This window comes from Rhodamnia argentea, chromosome 7, assembly GCF_020921035.1.
Source record: "Rhodamnia argentea isolate NSW1041297 chromosome 7, ASM2092103v1, whole genome shotgun sequence".
In the NCBI taxonomy this organism is placed as follows: domain Eukaryota; kingdom Viridiplantae; phylum Streptophyta; class Magnoliopsida; order Myrtales; family Myrtaceae; genus Rhodamnia; species Rhodamnia argentea.
The window spans coordinates 5,804,988-5,818,524 of NC_063156.1; the positions used below are offsets into that span (position 1 = coordinate 5,804,988).

The window sequence follows — 13,537 nt, forward strand, 5'->3', positions numbered from 1 at the left end:
GTCTTGTTTTGAAGCAATATTCTTGATAAAATTCAATGGGGGCAAAATTCAAAAAGCAAAAAAAATAAAATAAAAGGATAATGAAAGCTGAGGTCTATGATAACAATTGCAAAAAACAAAGTAAAATTGCAGATCATAAACTGTACACGCATGAAAAATGGACAAATGATCCGCATAAATAGAAATACTCGCATAGCATGGAAAGCAAAACAAGCGGACAAAGGAATGTTGAAATAGGCAATGACTTCCAACTCCTTTGCTGCCTGCAGTTCTAGCTATGCTTGTTCTTCAGCCCCTGTCTACCATGCCTCGACTAGGATTTGAACTCGTATTACTCATCGTACACAGCAAATGTACATACGAGTTATTGCTCAACAGAAAAGGAAAGGAAATAACCTAACAATCATCCATAGTTAATTATAAGAGATAATCAAATGATCTGCTAATCCTAATCAGCCAAGTAAATATATGACTTAAACAAACCAGGCATGTTCCTATATTTGAAACGGCGCACTACATATCCCGGTAGGGCTCCAACCAAATAGTAAAGGGACGCAATATACATAGCAGTCTTGGAGAATGGGAATATCAAGGCTCCTAAAACCATTACGAGCGTCGCGAGGAAAAAGACTGCCATGGATAGGAGGAGGAGAGCGAGCCATGTAAGTTTGCTCACTGCTATAGTTACGCCTGCCAAAAATGCCACTGACATGCCGGTGAGAGCTATCAACAACAATGGCCCTGCTGTGAGGTAAGCTTGTTCAGCTATGTAGAAATCACTCATGTGACCCCAGAGGAGGACTACGACCGCAAGGATGGAGCTATACATGGCTAACATGTTGGAAATTACAAAAACCTGAAACACTCTGTGATGCAGCATGGTCGCCGTCCCTGGGCGTGGATCGTCGGATGCATTATATCCACCGGGCAAGGTGAAGCCGGCAGCAAACGTGACGGTGGCCACAAGTGTGGCCACTAGCAATCGGGTGTCGACCTGGTCCTTCATCCATTCAGCGTTTTCTCTCAGCGACCGAACGTCTCGGCCTCCACTTTGCGGCACACCAGTGGTAATCAAGATTGCACGTCCTAGTAACTGCAAATGTCAAATTCAGAGAATTAGTAGTCGACAATCATGAGCAAAGTAGATTCAGTTAACAGTAAGCACGGCCTGCAACCAAAAATTACACATACCGCTGGATATTTGGTTGAAAAGCTTGCGGATTTCATGGCCACATCCAGGGCGGTCAACTTGTCGTTGTTCAGAAGCGTCAAGTCACTTCGTATACCCCTCGTCAGATAGAGCATAACTTGGCAATGATTGTGCATCGATGCCAAATGGAGGGGTGTGTTTCCATCGGCATCTTTCGAGTTCGCCATCTCCTTGAGGACGAACTGGTCGACCTGGCAGCTCATCGCCAAGACCACGCTGTTGTTCCCGGCCTTGGCAGCAACGTGAAGAACATTCTGACCCTTATTGTTATTTATCTCTGCCAAGTCGGGCCACGTATGATTCGTCAAACTGTAGAATGAACCCAATTTGGTGCTTTGGCAAGCGATGTGAATCGGGTAGGAGCCGTTTTTGTCCGTTTGGTGGGCGAGATCCGGGCATTTCTCCAGCAGGACCTCCACTGCGCTCCTATTTCCAACCGATGCTATAGAGTGGAGTGGTGTCCCCCCGTCTTCACCGCGCACATGGAGTAACTTCGGAAGCCGACTTACAACTTCTCTCAATATACCTGGTGTTTCAGCATAGCATTTGACGAATATGAATTTCGAAGAAAGAGCAAAGAGCAGTGCAATTTTGCTTACATTTATGCATCTATGGACTAGAGCTCCACGTAAAAGTATCCATTACCTGATTGCCTCTCCTCAATTGCGGCCAAAACCGGGGACATGCCCTGTATTTTGACTGCGTAAGCTTCATCTCGAGCAGATTCTTCCAAGAGAAGGTGAAGAATCTCCCAGCTCGCCCCCTTGCGATTTTCGTATTCCAAATACTTGCAGTTTTCAACTGCCAGATACAATGGAGATTTACTATCCTTGTTCTTCCAGTACATAGTTTCCTCGTCTCTTCTCAGGCAAATGAGCTTTCTTGTCGCCTCCAAACTTCCGGTTCGAACGGCGACATGGAGCGGAGTATCCTCTGAGGAGTTTCTCTTGGTCACGAGGTCAGGGTAATGACTAAGAATGAGCTCCACCACATCTTCACTCCCAGAGCTTGCTGCTACGTGAAGCAATGAATTCCCGGAGGGAGTGATTTGCTTGAAGATTAGCGGCAAAGCTAGTTCCCTCGACTCAAGCACCTTTTCCAATGCATCCACGAATTTCTCTTTGTCCGCTTCTTTCGTGGTTTCATATAGGTCACGATCCATAATTTTGTCCAGATCACCATCTCTGAGCTGTTGTTGGCTATCTGGAGTCGGTAAGTGTTTTGCCTTCAAAGCTTCAAGCCTTTCCTGTGGGGTCGCCCTTGTTACACTCCCCTCCATGTTTATACCATGATGCTCCATTTAGGACTGCGGGAGCCAATGTCTTCGATTAAAGACCCACAGTCGACTAGTGATCAGCCCGAGAAGTTGCTGCGCAGTCTTAGCCAAATAGAACCATGCTGTTCAATGAACACAAGTTTCGAATTTATTCCTACACCATGATTAAAAATTCCGTTCATTTCCATCGTCGATAAAATGAGTCTATCATGTACTCTTTCCGTCAATCCAAAAAAAAATTGTAGACTCACCTCGAATTATGCCAAGACAACCGTAAAAAGTAACTTTCACCTTAAATTGCTGATCAACGAATTGAGAAAAAATTATCTTAACCAGGGAATAATTATACAACCCAGGAAACTAAAGGAATTATTTCAAATCAGTACTCCTCATCCTCAAATAATCTCTCACGCAATGGGGCCGATGTTTCATAGATATGGAGATTCACGTGAATCCCATAGAACAAATCGATTAGTCAGTCCAATTCTCAACCAATTTAATTTTGCCGCCTCTTTCCAAAATATCGTTTTTCTTCAGCCAGTCATGTCAGAGTTAGGAGCACTGTATCACTAGTCTACCAACTTTTGCCATTCTAATAAATTAACAATCAAATGTTTTATTAATTTACATGACTGTTCTCATTTTGAAGCAATATTCTTGATGATATTCAAAACGGGAAAAAATCCAAAAAAAAAAAAAAAAGAAAAAAAGAAACTTTGATTTATTAATTTAGATCAAGTTTCAAGGGTAAACCCCTCAATATCTCAGATTCTGTTAATTTCGGTCCTCTAAGATGCATTTGATAGGATAACAAAGGGCCAAAAAGAAATTTCGCTTGATTGACATTAATACTTCTGAAAAAATGACAAAAATTACACTTGACAATTGGGTCTAGGAGCTTATCTGGCCTGATCTTTGTAACCATGAATACATTATAAATAGACAGAAGCAACTAGGGGAAAAAAAAAGTGGTCAGGCCACCCATGTAAGTACTCTTTTTATTTTACAGATTTTTATTAGATATGCATTTCGAGGAAAGAGCAGGAAAAAATATAAATTTATGGAATCACATTACCTAGTTTGTCACATTCATCTTCCAAGCATTGATGAAGTTCTCGACGTTACCTTTTTATGCGGCGATATGCATGCAGCCCGAGATTCATACTTTCATCTTTTGTGCACTCAGAACGCAATTGGCTCGAATTTTGGTTTGAGAAATGATACTTCTAATCTCTCAATCTAGACTGCGTTATCTGCTGCGGATGTTCTTACATCCTTTTATAAGCATGTGCCTGGGATTACCCCCACTTGAAGCAAATGACGTTATCAACAGTAGCCTGTATTCTCCTGCGAACAGGAAAAGATTCTCTCTACGTGTTAGTACCTTAAAGTTCACTGCAGAGACTATGTGAACTTTTTCATTGATCTTAACTTGTTCAATATAGAAAGAGATCTCAGCAAAACAATTGCTTGAGGTATAGGAAAAGAATAAAAGTACTATGATTAAATGGTGCTTGCACGCCAATGTCGATTCTTTGAGTAGATATGTGCTAATCAGTGTGAGGATACTGATGACCAACAAGATCTCTCTTTTACCGCTATTACATAGTGGATTGATGGAATTAAATACGGGCAAAGTAAGAGTGAAGGGCTGGATAAATTTCCTACTAACTGGACACGTGATGTCCATGGTCTGGCCTTATGAGGACTTTGTGTGTAATTTAATATATTCACCGACGCCTGTTGGAGGAGCGGAGGTAGGTTATCTAGCCATGATTTTACTTGTGACTTCTTCTTTAATATTCAAGTTTTGAATAATTTTATGAATTGAATGGTAGAGCTTACCAGCGTACGGACTATGATAAAGCGAAACCTCAGCATCAAGTTTAGCTTGTTGTTGCCCAGGTCCTTTCAGGAATAAAAGTACCTTCTGATTTGGTGTGGTCCCCACATCTTTTTTTGGCCCAATCATACGAGGTCTTTCCATGCACAAAAGAAATCCTCGTACAACAGGAGCCCTCTGTGACATGTTTTTAGACCTATTTATCCCAACTGTATTAGATGTGTACTATGGAGACGTTCATGTAATGTAAGCTAATCATACCGAAGTCCCCCTTTAGTTCTACTTCTAGTAGGATAAGTGAGGCTTGGAAATAAAAATTTCTTTCCACAAAGTTGACAGAAATCGGAAATAGAATAAGGAAAAAACAGAAAAGCTTTCTTATTTTTACCCAAATTTGTTCTTTCTTTCCTTTTTTTTTTTTCTACATATTAATATCTGCTAATTGTACACATACTTGATGACATGGCACATGCCACACGAGTTGCCACATCAATTAGAAAAACTTTCTTAGGAAATTCCTAGCACATGTAACATTACTCATTTTAGCTTTCTTGAAATTAACTGTAACTCAATACTTATAATAGTTTTCATTATCTTGATAAGCCTTTTAATTAGTAAAAGGGTGGGAAAAAAATGAATTTTTGAAATTTTATTACTTAGTTTTCTAGATTCAACTTCCAACGTTTGGATGAATTTGTTGAAGTTACCTTTTTCTGTGGCGATATGCATTCAAGACAAGGTTCATACTCTTATCTTCCGTACATTCGGATCATAGTTGGCTCGGATTCAAACTAAGAAATAATGTTTCTAATCTCTCAAATTGGATTGCATCATCCGTCGCGTGATTCCACACATCCTATGATAGGATTGCCCCCACTTGAAGCAAATAACTTTAATTAGATGTAGTCTATATTTGCCTACACATAGAGACAGATTTTCTCTATATGTTGGTCTCTTAAAGTCCAAGGTGCGAAATATGTCAACTTTATCCTGAATTTTTTACTTGTTCAATAGAAAGATATATCTACATAATGATTGCTTGTGGTTAAGAGGAAGAATATAGCACCCTAATTGAGTAGTGTTTGCACGCCAACTTCGATGCTTCACATACATATTTTCTAGTCAGCATGAGGAACCGTTGACCAACAAGATATGTCTTTTACCGTTATTACATGATTAACTGGTGAATTCAAATACGAACAAAATAAAAATGAAAGATTGGATGGATTTCTTACTAACTTGACACTCAATGTCCTTATTTTGGCCTTATGAGGACCATGCGTGTAAATCATCCAATCATCAACCCTTATTGGAGGAGTGGAGAGGGTTATCTAGTTATAATTTTCTTATGACTTTTCCCCCTAATACTCTTTTTTGAATAATTTTATGTAATGCTATTACTTACTTTTCTATATTCATCTTCCAAGGCTTCGTTGAATTAGCCAAAGATACTTTTTCTATGGAAATATGTATTAAACCATGCGATTTATACTTTGATCATTTGTGAGTTCAAATCGTAGTTGGCTAGGATTCGGTCTAAGAAATAATGTTCTAATCTCTCAACCGGACTACATTAGCTGCCACAAATATTTACACATTTATTATCTTCTGATTGGATTGCCCCCCCTTGTGGCAAAGAACTTTAATCAGATGTCGTCTGTATTCGCCTAAACACATAGAAAGATTTTCTATATATGTGGTCTCTTCAAATTCAAGGTGTGGAATATGTAAACTTTATGGTGGATTTTTACTTGTCCAATAGAAAGAAACTCCAGCATAACGACTGTTTGAGGTTAAGAGTAAGAATAAAACACCACAATTAAGTAGTGTTTGCAAGCCAACTTCGATTCTTCATATAGATATTTGCTAGTTAGTGTGAGTACATTGTTGACCAACAAGATTTTTTTTAATTATTATTGCATGTAAAACATCCAATCATCAGCCCATGTGGAAGAAGTGTGGGGGTTTATCTGGTTATAATTTCATTGTGTGACTTTTTCCCTTAATATTCAAGTTTTTAGTAATTTTATGAAATGTTGTTATCTAGTATTCTATATTCAACTTCCACGACGTCCATGAATCTGTCGAAGTAACCTTTTTCTAGGGCCGGATGCATTCAGGACGGGATTCATACTCTTATCTTTTGTACAATCAGATTGCAAATGGCTTGGATTTGATCAAAGAAATAATGCTTCTAATCTCTCAACCCGGACTTATACATCCACTACTTTTTGACTGGGATTGCCCCCACTTGATGCAAATGACTTTAATGAGATCAAGTTCGTAATCGCCTACACACAGAGAATGACTTTCTCTATATGTTGGTTGCTTAAAGTTCAAAGTACGAGATATATGAACATTATGCTGGACTTTTACTTGTCCAATTGAAAGAGATTCCCGCATAACGGTTGCTTAAGGTTAAGAGGAAGAATAAAGTAACTAATGAATACTGTTTACACGCCAACTTTGATGCTTTACATTGATATTTGCTAGTCAATGTGACGACACTGCTCTCCAGCAAGATCTTTATTTAGTATTTCAAATGAACAAAATAAAAATGAAGGTGTGGATGGATTTCCTACTAACTTGACACGCGATGTCCTTGTTCTGGCCTTATGAGGACCATGCATATGATCCGTCCAATCATTGGCATTGTCTGAGGAGTACAAGGGGTTATCTAGTTATAATTCTGCTTAGTGACTTTTTCCCTTAAGAATAATTTTGTGAAATGCTATTACCTAGTATTCTAGATTCATCTTCCAAGGCTTTGATGAATTTGTCGAAGTTACCTTTTTCTCCGGTGATATGCATTTACATGGGATTCATACTCTTATCTTCTGCATGTTCATATCGAGGCTAACTCGGAATTAGTCTAAGAAATAATGCTTCTAATCTCTCAAACAGGATTGCATTATCGTCCATAGGTATTTATACATCCGTTACCCTCTAGCTAGGATTGCCCCCACTTGAAGCAAATGATTTGAATCGGATGTAGTCTGTATTCGCCAATACACGGAGAAAGATTTTATCTATATGTCGATCTCTTAACGTTCAAGGTGTGGAATATGTGAACTTTATGCTGGATTGTTAACATTGCGCTTGCTTGAGGTTGAGAGGAATAATAAAGCACCCTAATTAAGTAGTAGTTACATGCCAACTTCGATGCCTTACATAAATATTGCTAGTTAGTGTGAGGACACTATTGACCAATAAGATCTCTTTCTCACCGTTACTAAGTAATTAATTGATGAATGTATATACGAACAACATAAAATGAATGATTGGATGGATTTCCTACTAACTTCACATGCGATGTCCTTGTTCTGTTCTTATGAGGACCATGCATGTAATCCATCCAATCATCTACCCCTGTTGGAGGAGTGGAGGGTGTTATCTACTAATGATTTTACATGTGTACCTTAATATTCAATTTTTGAATAATTTTATGAAATGTTATTACCTATTTTTCTATATTCATATTCCAAGGATTCTATGAATTTGTCGAAGTTACCTTTTTCTGTAGCTAAATCCATTAAACACATTATTCATACTTTCAAATCACAATTAGCTTGGATTTGGTCTAAGAAATAATGTTTCTAATCTCTCAACACGGACTGCATTATCTTCCATAGGTGTTTGTACTTCCATTATCATCTGTTTGGGGTTGTCCCGACTTGAAGCAAATGGCTTTAATTAGACGTTGTCTATGTTCGCCTACATACAGAGGAAGATTTTCTCTATATGTTGGTATCTTAAATTGCAAAGGGTGGAATATGTCAACTTTATCCTGGATTTTCACTTGTCAATAGAAAGAGATTCTGCTATAATAATTGCTTGAGTTTAAGAGGAAGAATAAAGCATCTTCATTAAGTAGTGTTTACACGCCAATTTGGCATAAGGACACTAAAAGTGCCAAGAATTTCGTATGGTGCTCACTTTAGTGCAATTTTTTGCCAACTTACTTAAGTGCCAAGTCGGGAAAAAAAAAGGGATCAATTAAGTGCCTTTGGTGACAAATTCTGGCCAAAAGTCCTACGTGGCTTTTAAAATTAATTATTTGCTCTGACATGGATGTTTAAAAAAAAATTGAAATCCAACTTGGCAAAATAAACAAAACGACATAGTTTTCGGGAAATCTCTCTCTCTCTCTCTCTATGAAGCTGAACGAACAAAACTCTATTTTCACATGGAGAAACAGAGCTCTGTCTTAGCCTGGGGTTTGCCTTCGTGACACTTCGATTCTCGTTCACCGCAACTTAGGACGGTGAGATCTACCACATGGGCGAAGAGAGGATTCGTTTTCGAGTTTGGAGGAGGAAGAGTAGCCCTTGCAATCAACAGTCATTCATCATTTCCAAGTCGCGCCGCAAGTCCCGTTGTTTAGCTCTGTTTCTCAGCTGGGAAGCTTGAAGTGCTTGAAGCTCACTTGGTCCTTCTTCGCCAGTGAAGACAGTTCGATGATCCTTGCTTTCTGGTTTGAACATCGATTCGAGGCCAATGCCTCCTTACTCTGTTTTGGTGAGCTTAGCTCCGAGAGCTACTGTTGAAGTTTGTATGAAAATTGATTCTAATTAAATATCGACTAGTAAACTAAATATACTCCAATGTGACTATGATACTTTGGGTCTGAATTGGTGCTTCAAATTAGGATTTCGAATTTGGGGGAAAATCATATTGGGGTTTCTATTTAGGATTTATATTTGGGGCTAAACATGTAAACGAGGTTGTTTTAGGGTATATATGTTGACTAGTCATGCCATCGAGCTACGTCAGATGGAGAAATTAATAAAATATGGTTAAATCAGATTTTTAGAAAGCCAAAACAATTTTCTTGGTCTAAAAGTGGCATTTAAGTGATCTGGGAAAAAAAAATTGTACTAAAGTGAGCATCGTATGATAGTTTCGACACTTTAGTGTCCTTATGCACACTTATTCAATGATTTACATAGATATTTGCTAAATTAATCGGCAAGATCTCTCTTTTACCGTTATTAAATGATTAACTAATGAATTCTAATGTGAACAAAATAAAATGAAGGATCAAATGAAGGTCCTACTAACTTGACACATAATGTCCTTATTGTGGCCTTATGAGGACCACGCGTGATAATATTCAAGTTTTGAATGAATCTATGACATGTTATTACCTAGTTTTCTAGATTCATCTTCTAGGGTTTTGTTGAATTTGTCGAGTCACCATTTTTCAGCAAAGATAGGCATTCGACATAGGATTCATTCTCTTATCTTCTACGCATTCAAATCGCAATTGACTCTAATTCAATGCAACAAAAAATGCATCTAATTTCTCAAATCAGACTGCATTTTCTAACACATGTACTTATACATCCGGTACCCTCTGATTGGGATTGCCCCCACTTGCAACGAATGACTTTAATCGGATGTAGTTTGTGTTAGACAACACAGAGAAAAGTTTTCTTTATATGTTGTTCTCTTAAAGTTCAAGGTGCGGAACATGCCAACTTGATCCAGGATTTTTACTTGTCCAATAGATTTGGATTCCAGCATAAAGATTGCTTGATATTAAGAGCAAGAATAAAGCACCCCAATTGAGTAGAGTTTGCACGCCAACTTTGATACTTTACTTAGATATATGCTAGTCAATATGAGGACATTGTTAACTAACAAGATCTCTCTTTCGCTGTTGTGACATGATTAATTAATGAATTCAAATACGAACAAAATAAAAATTAAAGATTGGATGGATTTTCTAATAACTTGATGCGCGATGTCCTTGTTCTAGCCCTATAAGGCCCATGCATGTAAACCATCCAATCATCCGTGCCGTTGGAGAAGTGGGGGGATTATGTAGTTATAATTTTTGTTGTGGCTTTTCCCCTTACTATTCAACTTTTGAATAAATTTATGAAATGTTATTACCTAGTTTCTAGATTCATCTTCGTTTGAGGGCTTCAGTGAATCTTTCGAAGTCACATTTTTCTCCGGTGATATGCATTTAGCATAGGATTCACACTCTTATCTTTTGCGCGTTCATATAGTTGTTGGCTCGGATTCAGTCTAAGAAATAATGCTTCTAATTTCTCAAATCAGATTGTATTATTTGCCACACGTATTTATACATCCATTAATCTCTTAATGGAAGTGCCTCCACTTGAAGCAAATAATTTTAATCGGATGTAGTCTGAATTCGCCTAAACATAGAGAAATATTTCTTCTATTGATCTCCTAAAGTTCAAGGTGCGGAAGATGTGAACTCTAACATGGATTTTGACTTGTTCAATGGCAAGAAATTCTAGAAAAATGGCTTTTTGAGGTTAATAGCAAGAATAAAGCATAATAATTAAATAGTGTTTGCACACCAACTTCGATGTTCTACATAGATAGTTGCTAATCAATGTGAGGACATAATGACCAGCAAGATCTCTCTTTACCTTTATTATATGATGAATTGAAGTACGAAAATAATATAAATGAAGGATTGGATGAGCTACCTACTAACTTGACATGCGATGTCCTTGTTCTCGCCTTGTGAATTCCTTACTAATTTAGCACCAACACCAATCGAAAGAAAGAAATTTCAAGCGAATCTTCTGAATTTTGTTGTAGACCCACTTTTTAATGACTCTATAGTATTGCATGCAAGCCCACAATGTGAATGAGGTATAAAGAAGCTAGACTTTCTAGGATATTCATCTCGAGAGGCATTCTCTTAGCAAAATACACACGTAGCAAGATTTAGGGTAAGTAAGAAACAAAATGTAAAAGCCTATCCAAATACATCCTAAATCCGAACCACTAAAATTAGTAGATCTCCCACGGATCGCATCGGTCTTACATTCGGATGTGTTTTAACTGATGTATTAGTTTCAGCAGACGATTTCTAAAGGTGACACCTAAATATCCAAGTCCCAATGATGTTGTCAACATGACTTTGGAAATTGGGGATTATAGCATTAAAGAAATGTCGACGCCGATTCCTATGGCATGGTTCATATCATATCTTTATCGTGGAGTATCGAATTTATCTATTTTTTAGTGCACCACATCTCCTTTTCTTTATTTATTGAGACCCCACATCCTGTATTCTCTCTTTCTTCAAGTGGAATGTTGCCTAGCTTTTTCCACCAACAAAAGTGTCTTCCAAGTTATATAAGGTCTTTTCCATGCATAAAAATGTCCTCGTACTATAGGAGCCCTCTCTCGCAATGTTGTAAACAAATTTTCTTAATTAATGCTAGATGTGTTCGAAAGAGACATTCATGTGATGCAAGCTAAATCATACTCAGTCCCCTTTTACTTCTATTTCTAGTAGAATAAGTGAAGCTTGGAAAACAAATTTGTTTCCCTAAAATTGACAGAAATTGAAAATAGAACAAGGGAAAGAAAAACCTTTGAATTTGTATTTTCTTTCAATTTTTTTAGTATCATTATCGCTCATTGCTCACGTACTTGGTGACAATCATACGCCACGCGAGTTGCCATATAACATTGCAACAAATGTCATAGTAAAACTCTTAGCGCGGGTATCATTACTCATTTCACTCTGTTCGAAATTTACTATGCTCGATACTTATAATAGTTTTTGTATAATTTGCTAAGCTATTTCCTTATTAGTGGAAATGGCGAGGATGGGACTTCAATGCAGCGTCTCTCCATTTGAGATAGCAAATGCCCAAGACACAAGCTGACTAAATATTAACTAACAACACGACTAGAACTAAAGATTAAAAGAAAAGAAGTGCAGGCCTTTGGCACAGGGTTTTACACACATTGTCGTCAAGGTTCTAAACAATTAAAAAAAAAAAAAAAGGCCCCCGACTAAAGAGAAAAGGGTACCCATACGGCTAGCAATCTTGGGGAAGAATACCAAGGCTGCTAAAACCGCTACGAGGGTCGCGAGGTACGCGAGTGCAATGGACAGAACTAGGAGCGCGAGCCAACTGAGTTTTCTCACTGCTACAATCACGGCTGCCATGAATGCAACTGACATACAGGTGAGAGACATGAGCAATATTGACCCCGCTGCGTAGTAAGCCCTGTCTGCCATGTGGAAATTGGAAGTGATACCCCAGAGGAGACCGCGACCGCGTGGACGGAGCTGTACATGGCCAACGTGTTGGAGACCATGAAAAGCTGAAACAATCCGTGGCGCAGCATGGTCGCGGTTCCTGGGTGTGGATCACTGGAAGCATTATATCCACCGGGCAAGGTGAAGCTGGCGGCAAACATGACGGTGGCCATAAGTGTGACCACTATCAGTCGAGTGTTGATCTTGTCCTTCACCCATTCGGCACGTTTCTCTTGGTGACTGGATGTCTCGACCGGCACACCTGCCACTTTCAAGGTTAGATCTCCTAGTAACCTGCAAATGCCAAATCAGGGAAGACTTAGTCATCCATCATGAGCACAGTAGATTCAGTTAACAGTAAGTACGGCCCGCCACCAAAGTTTACACTACCAATGGATATTTCCTTGAAGAGCTTCCACATTCCCCGGCCACATCCCGGGCGGTCGACTTGTCGTTGTTCAGAAGCCGCAAGTCACTTCTTTTGTTGGTCGTCAAAGAGAGCAAAACTGGGCAATGGTTGTGCATCGATGCCAAATGGAGGGGTGTGTTTCCATCGGCATCTTTCGAATTCACCAGCTTCTCGACCACGACATGGTCGCCACATTCCTCGAGTGTGAATTGGACCGCGTCGTTGTTCCCGCCCTTGGCAGCAACGTGTAGAATATTCTGACCCTTTTTGTTCTTTATCTCCGCCAGGTCAGGCCACATTCTCACTATCCTGCGAATTATGTCAACCTCACATACTTCGCCAGCGACGTGAATCGGGTAGGAGCCGTATTTGTCCGCCTGAAGGGCGAGATAACGGCATCTTCTCAGCAGGAGCTCCACCGCACCAACCGATGCGGCAGAGCTCCACCGCCCCATTCTCGTCAGTTTTCGGACGGACGCTGCAGAGTGGAGTGGTGTCCCCCCGTCTTCACCGCGCACGTGGAGTAACTTCGGAAGCCCATCTATAATCTCTCGCAATATACCTGATATGATATGCCGTTGCATTTTTAGGCTGGGTGCAATTTACTCGTTAAATAACTGCTGCTGTTAAAGAGATGGAATGCAGAAAATTGTTTATCAACATGGCTTCCCACAAGAGAATCTTAAGGTGTTGGACGTGCCTGTTATTAATTTTTTTTTTATTGGTTTACTAATTTGTATTTATTTTGCTTT

The 13,537-nt window shown here is 39.1% G+C and overlaps 1 protein-coding gene across 1 annotated transcript; it reads right to left on the bottom strand.

The window, feature by feature from the left end:
* Positions 1-448: 448 nt before the first annotated feature.
* LOC125315891 (protein ACCELERATED CELL DEATH 6-like) lies at positions 449-13,401 on the bottom strand. Its single transcript, XM_048282004.1, has 3 exons — positions 12,919-13,401; positions 1,192-1,343; positions 449-1,093 (listed from the first exon to the last, which is right to left on the bottom strand). The coding sequence occupies exons 1-3, from the start codon at positions 13,367-13,369 to the stop codon at positions 449-451; spliced, it is 1,248 nt and encodes a 415-aa protein (XP_048137961.1). The 5' UTR covers positions 13,370-13,401.
* Between the last annotated feature and the right edge of the window lie 136 nt (positions 13,402-13,537).

Bases quoted from the DNA above. Each gene is read 5' to 3' on its own strand.
- LOC125315891 (XM_048282004.1), bottom strand. From the start codon at position 13,369: ATGCAACGGCATATCATATCAGGTATATTGCGAGAGATTATAGATGGG. The intron at 1,344-12,918 runs CCCTCCATTTGG...ATGGAAACACAC, and splicing joins AGATGCCGATGGAAACACAC to CCCTCCATTTGGCATCGATG. The intron at 1,094-1,191 runs GTATGTGTAATT...TGACATTTGCAG, and splicing joins TTTCAACCAAATATCCAGCG to TTACTAGGACGTGCAATCTT.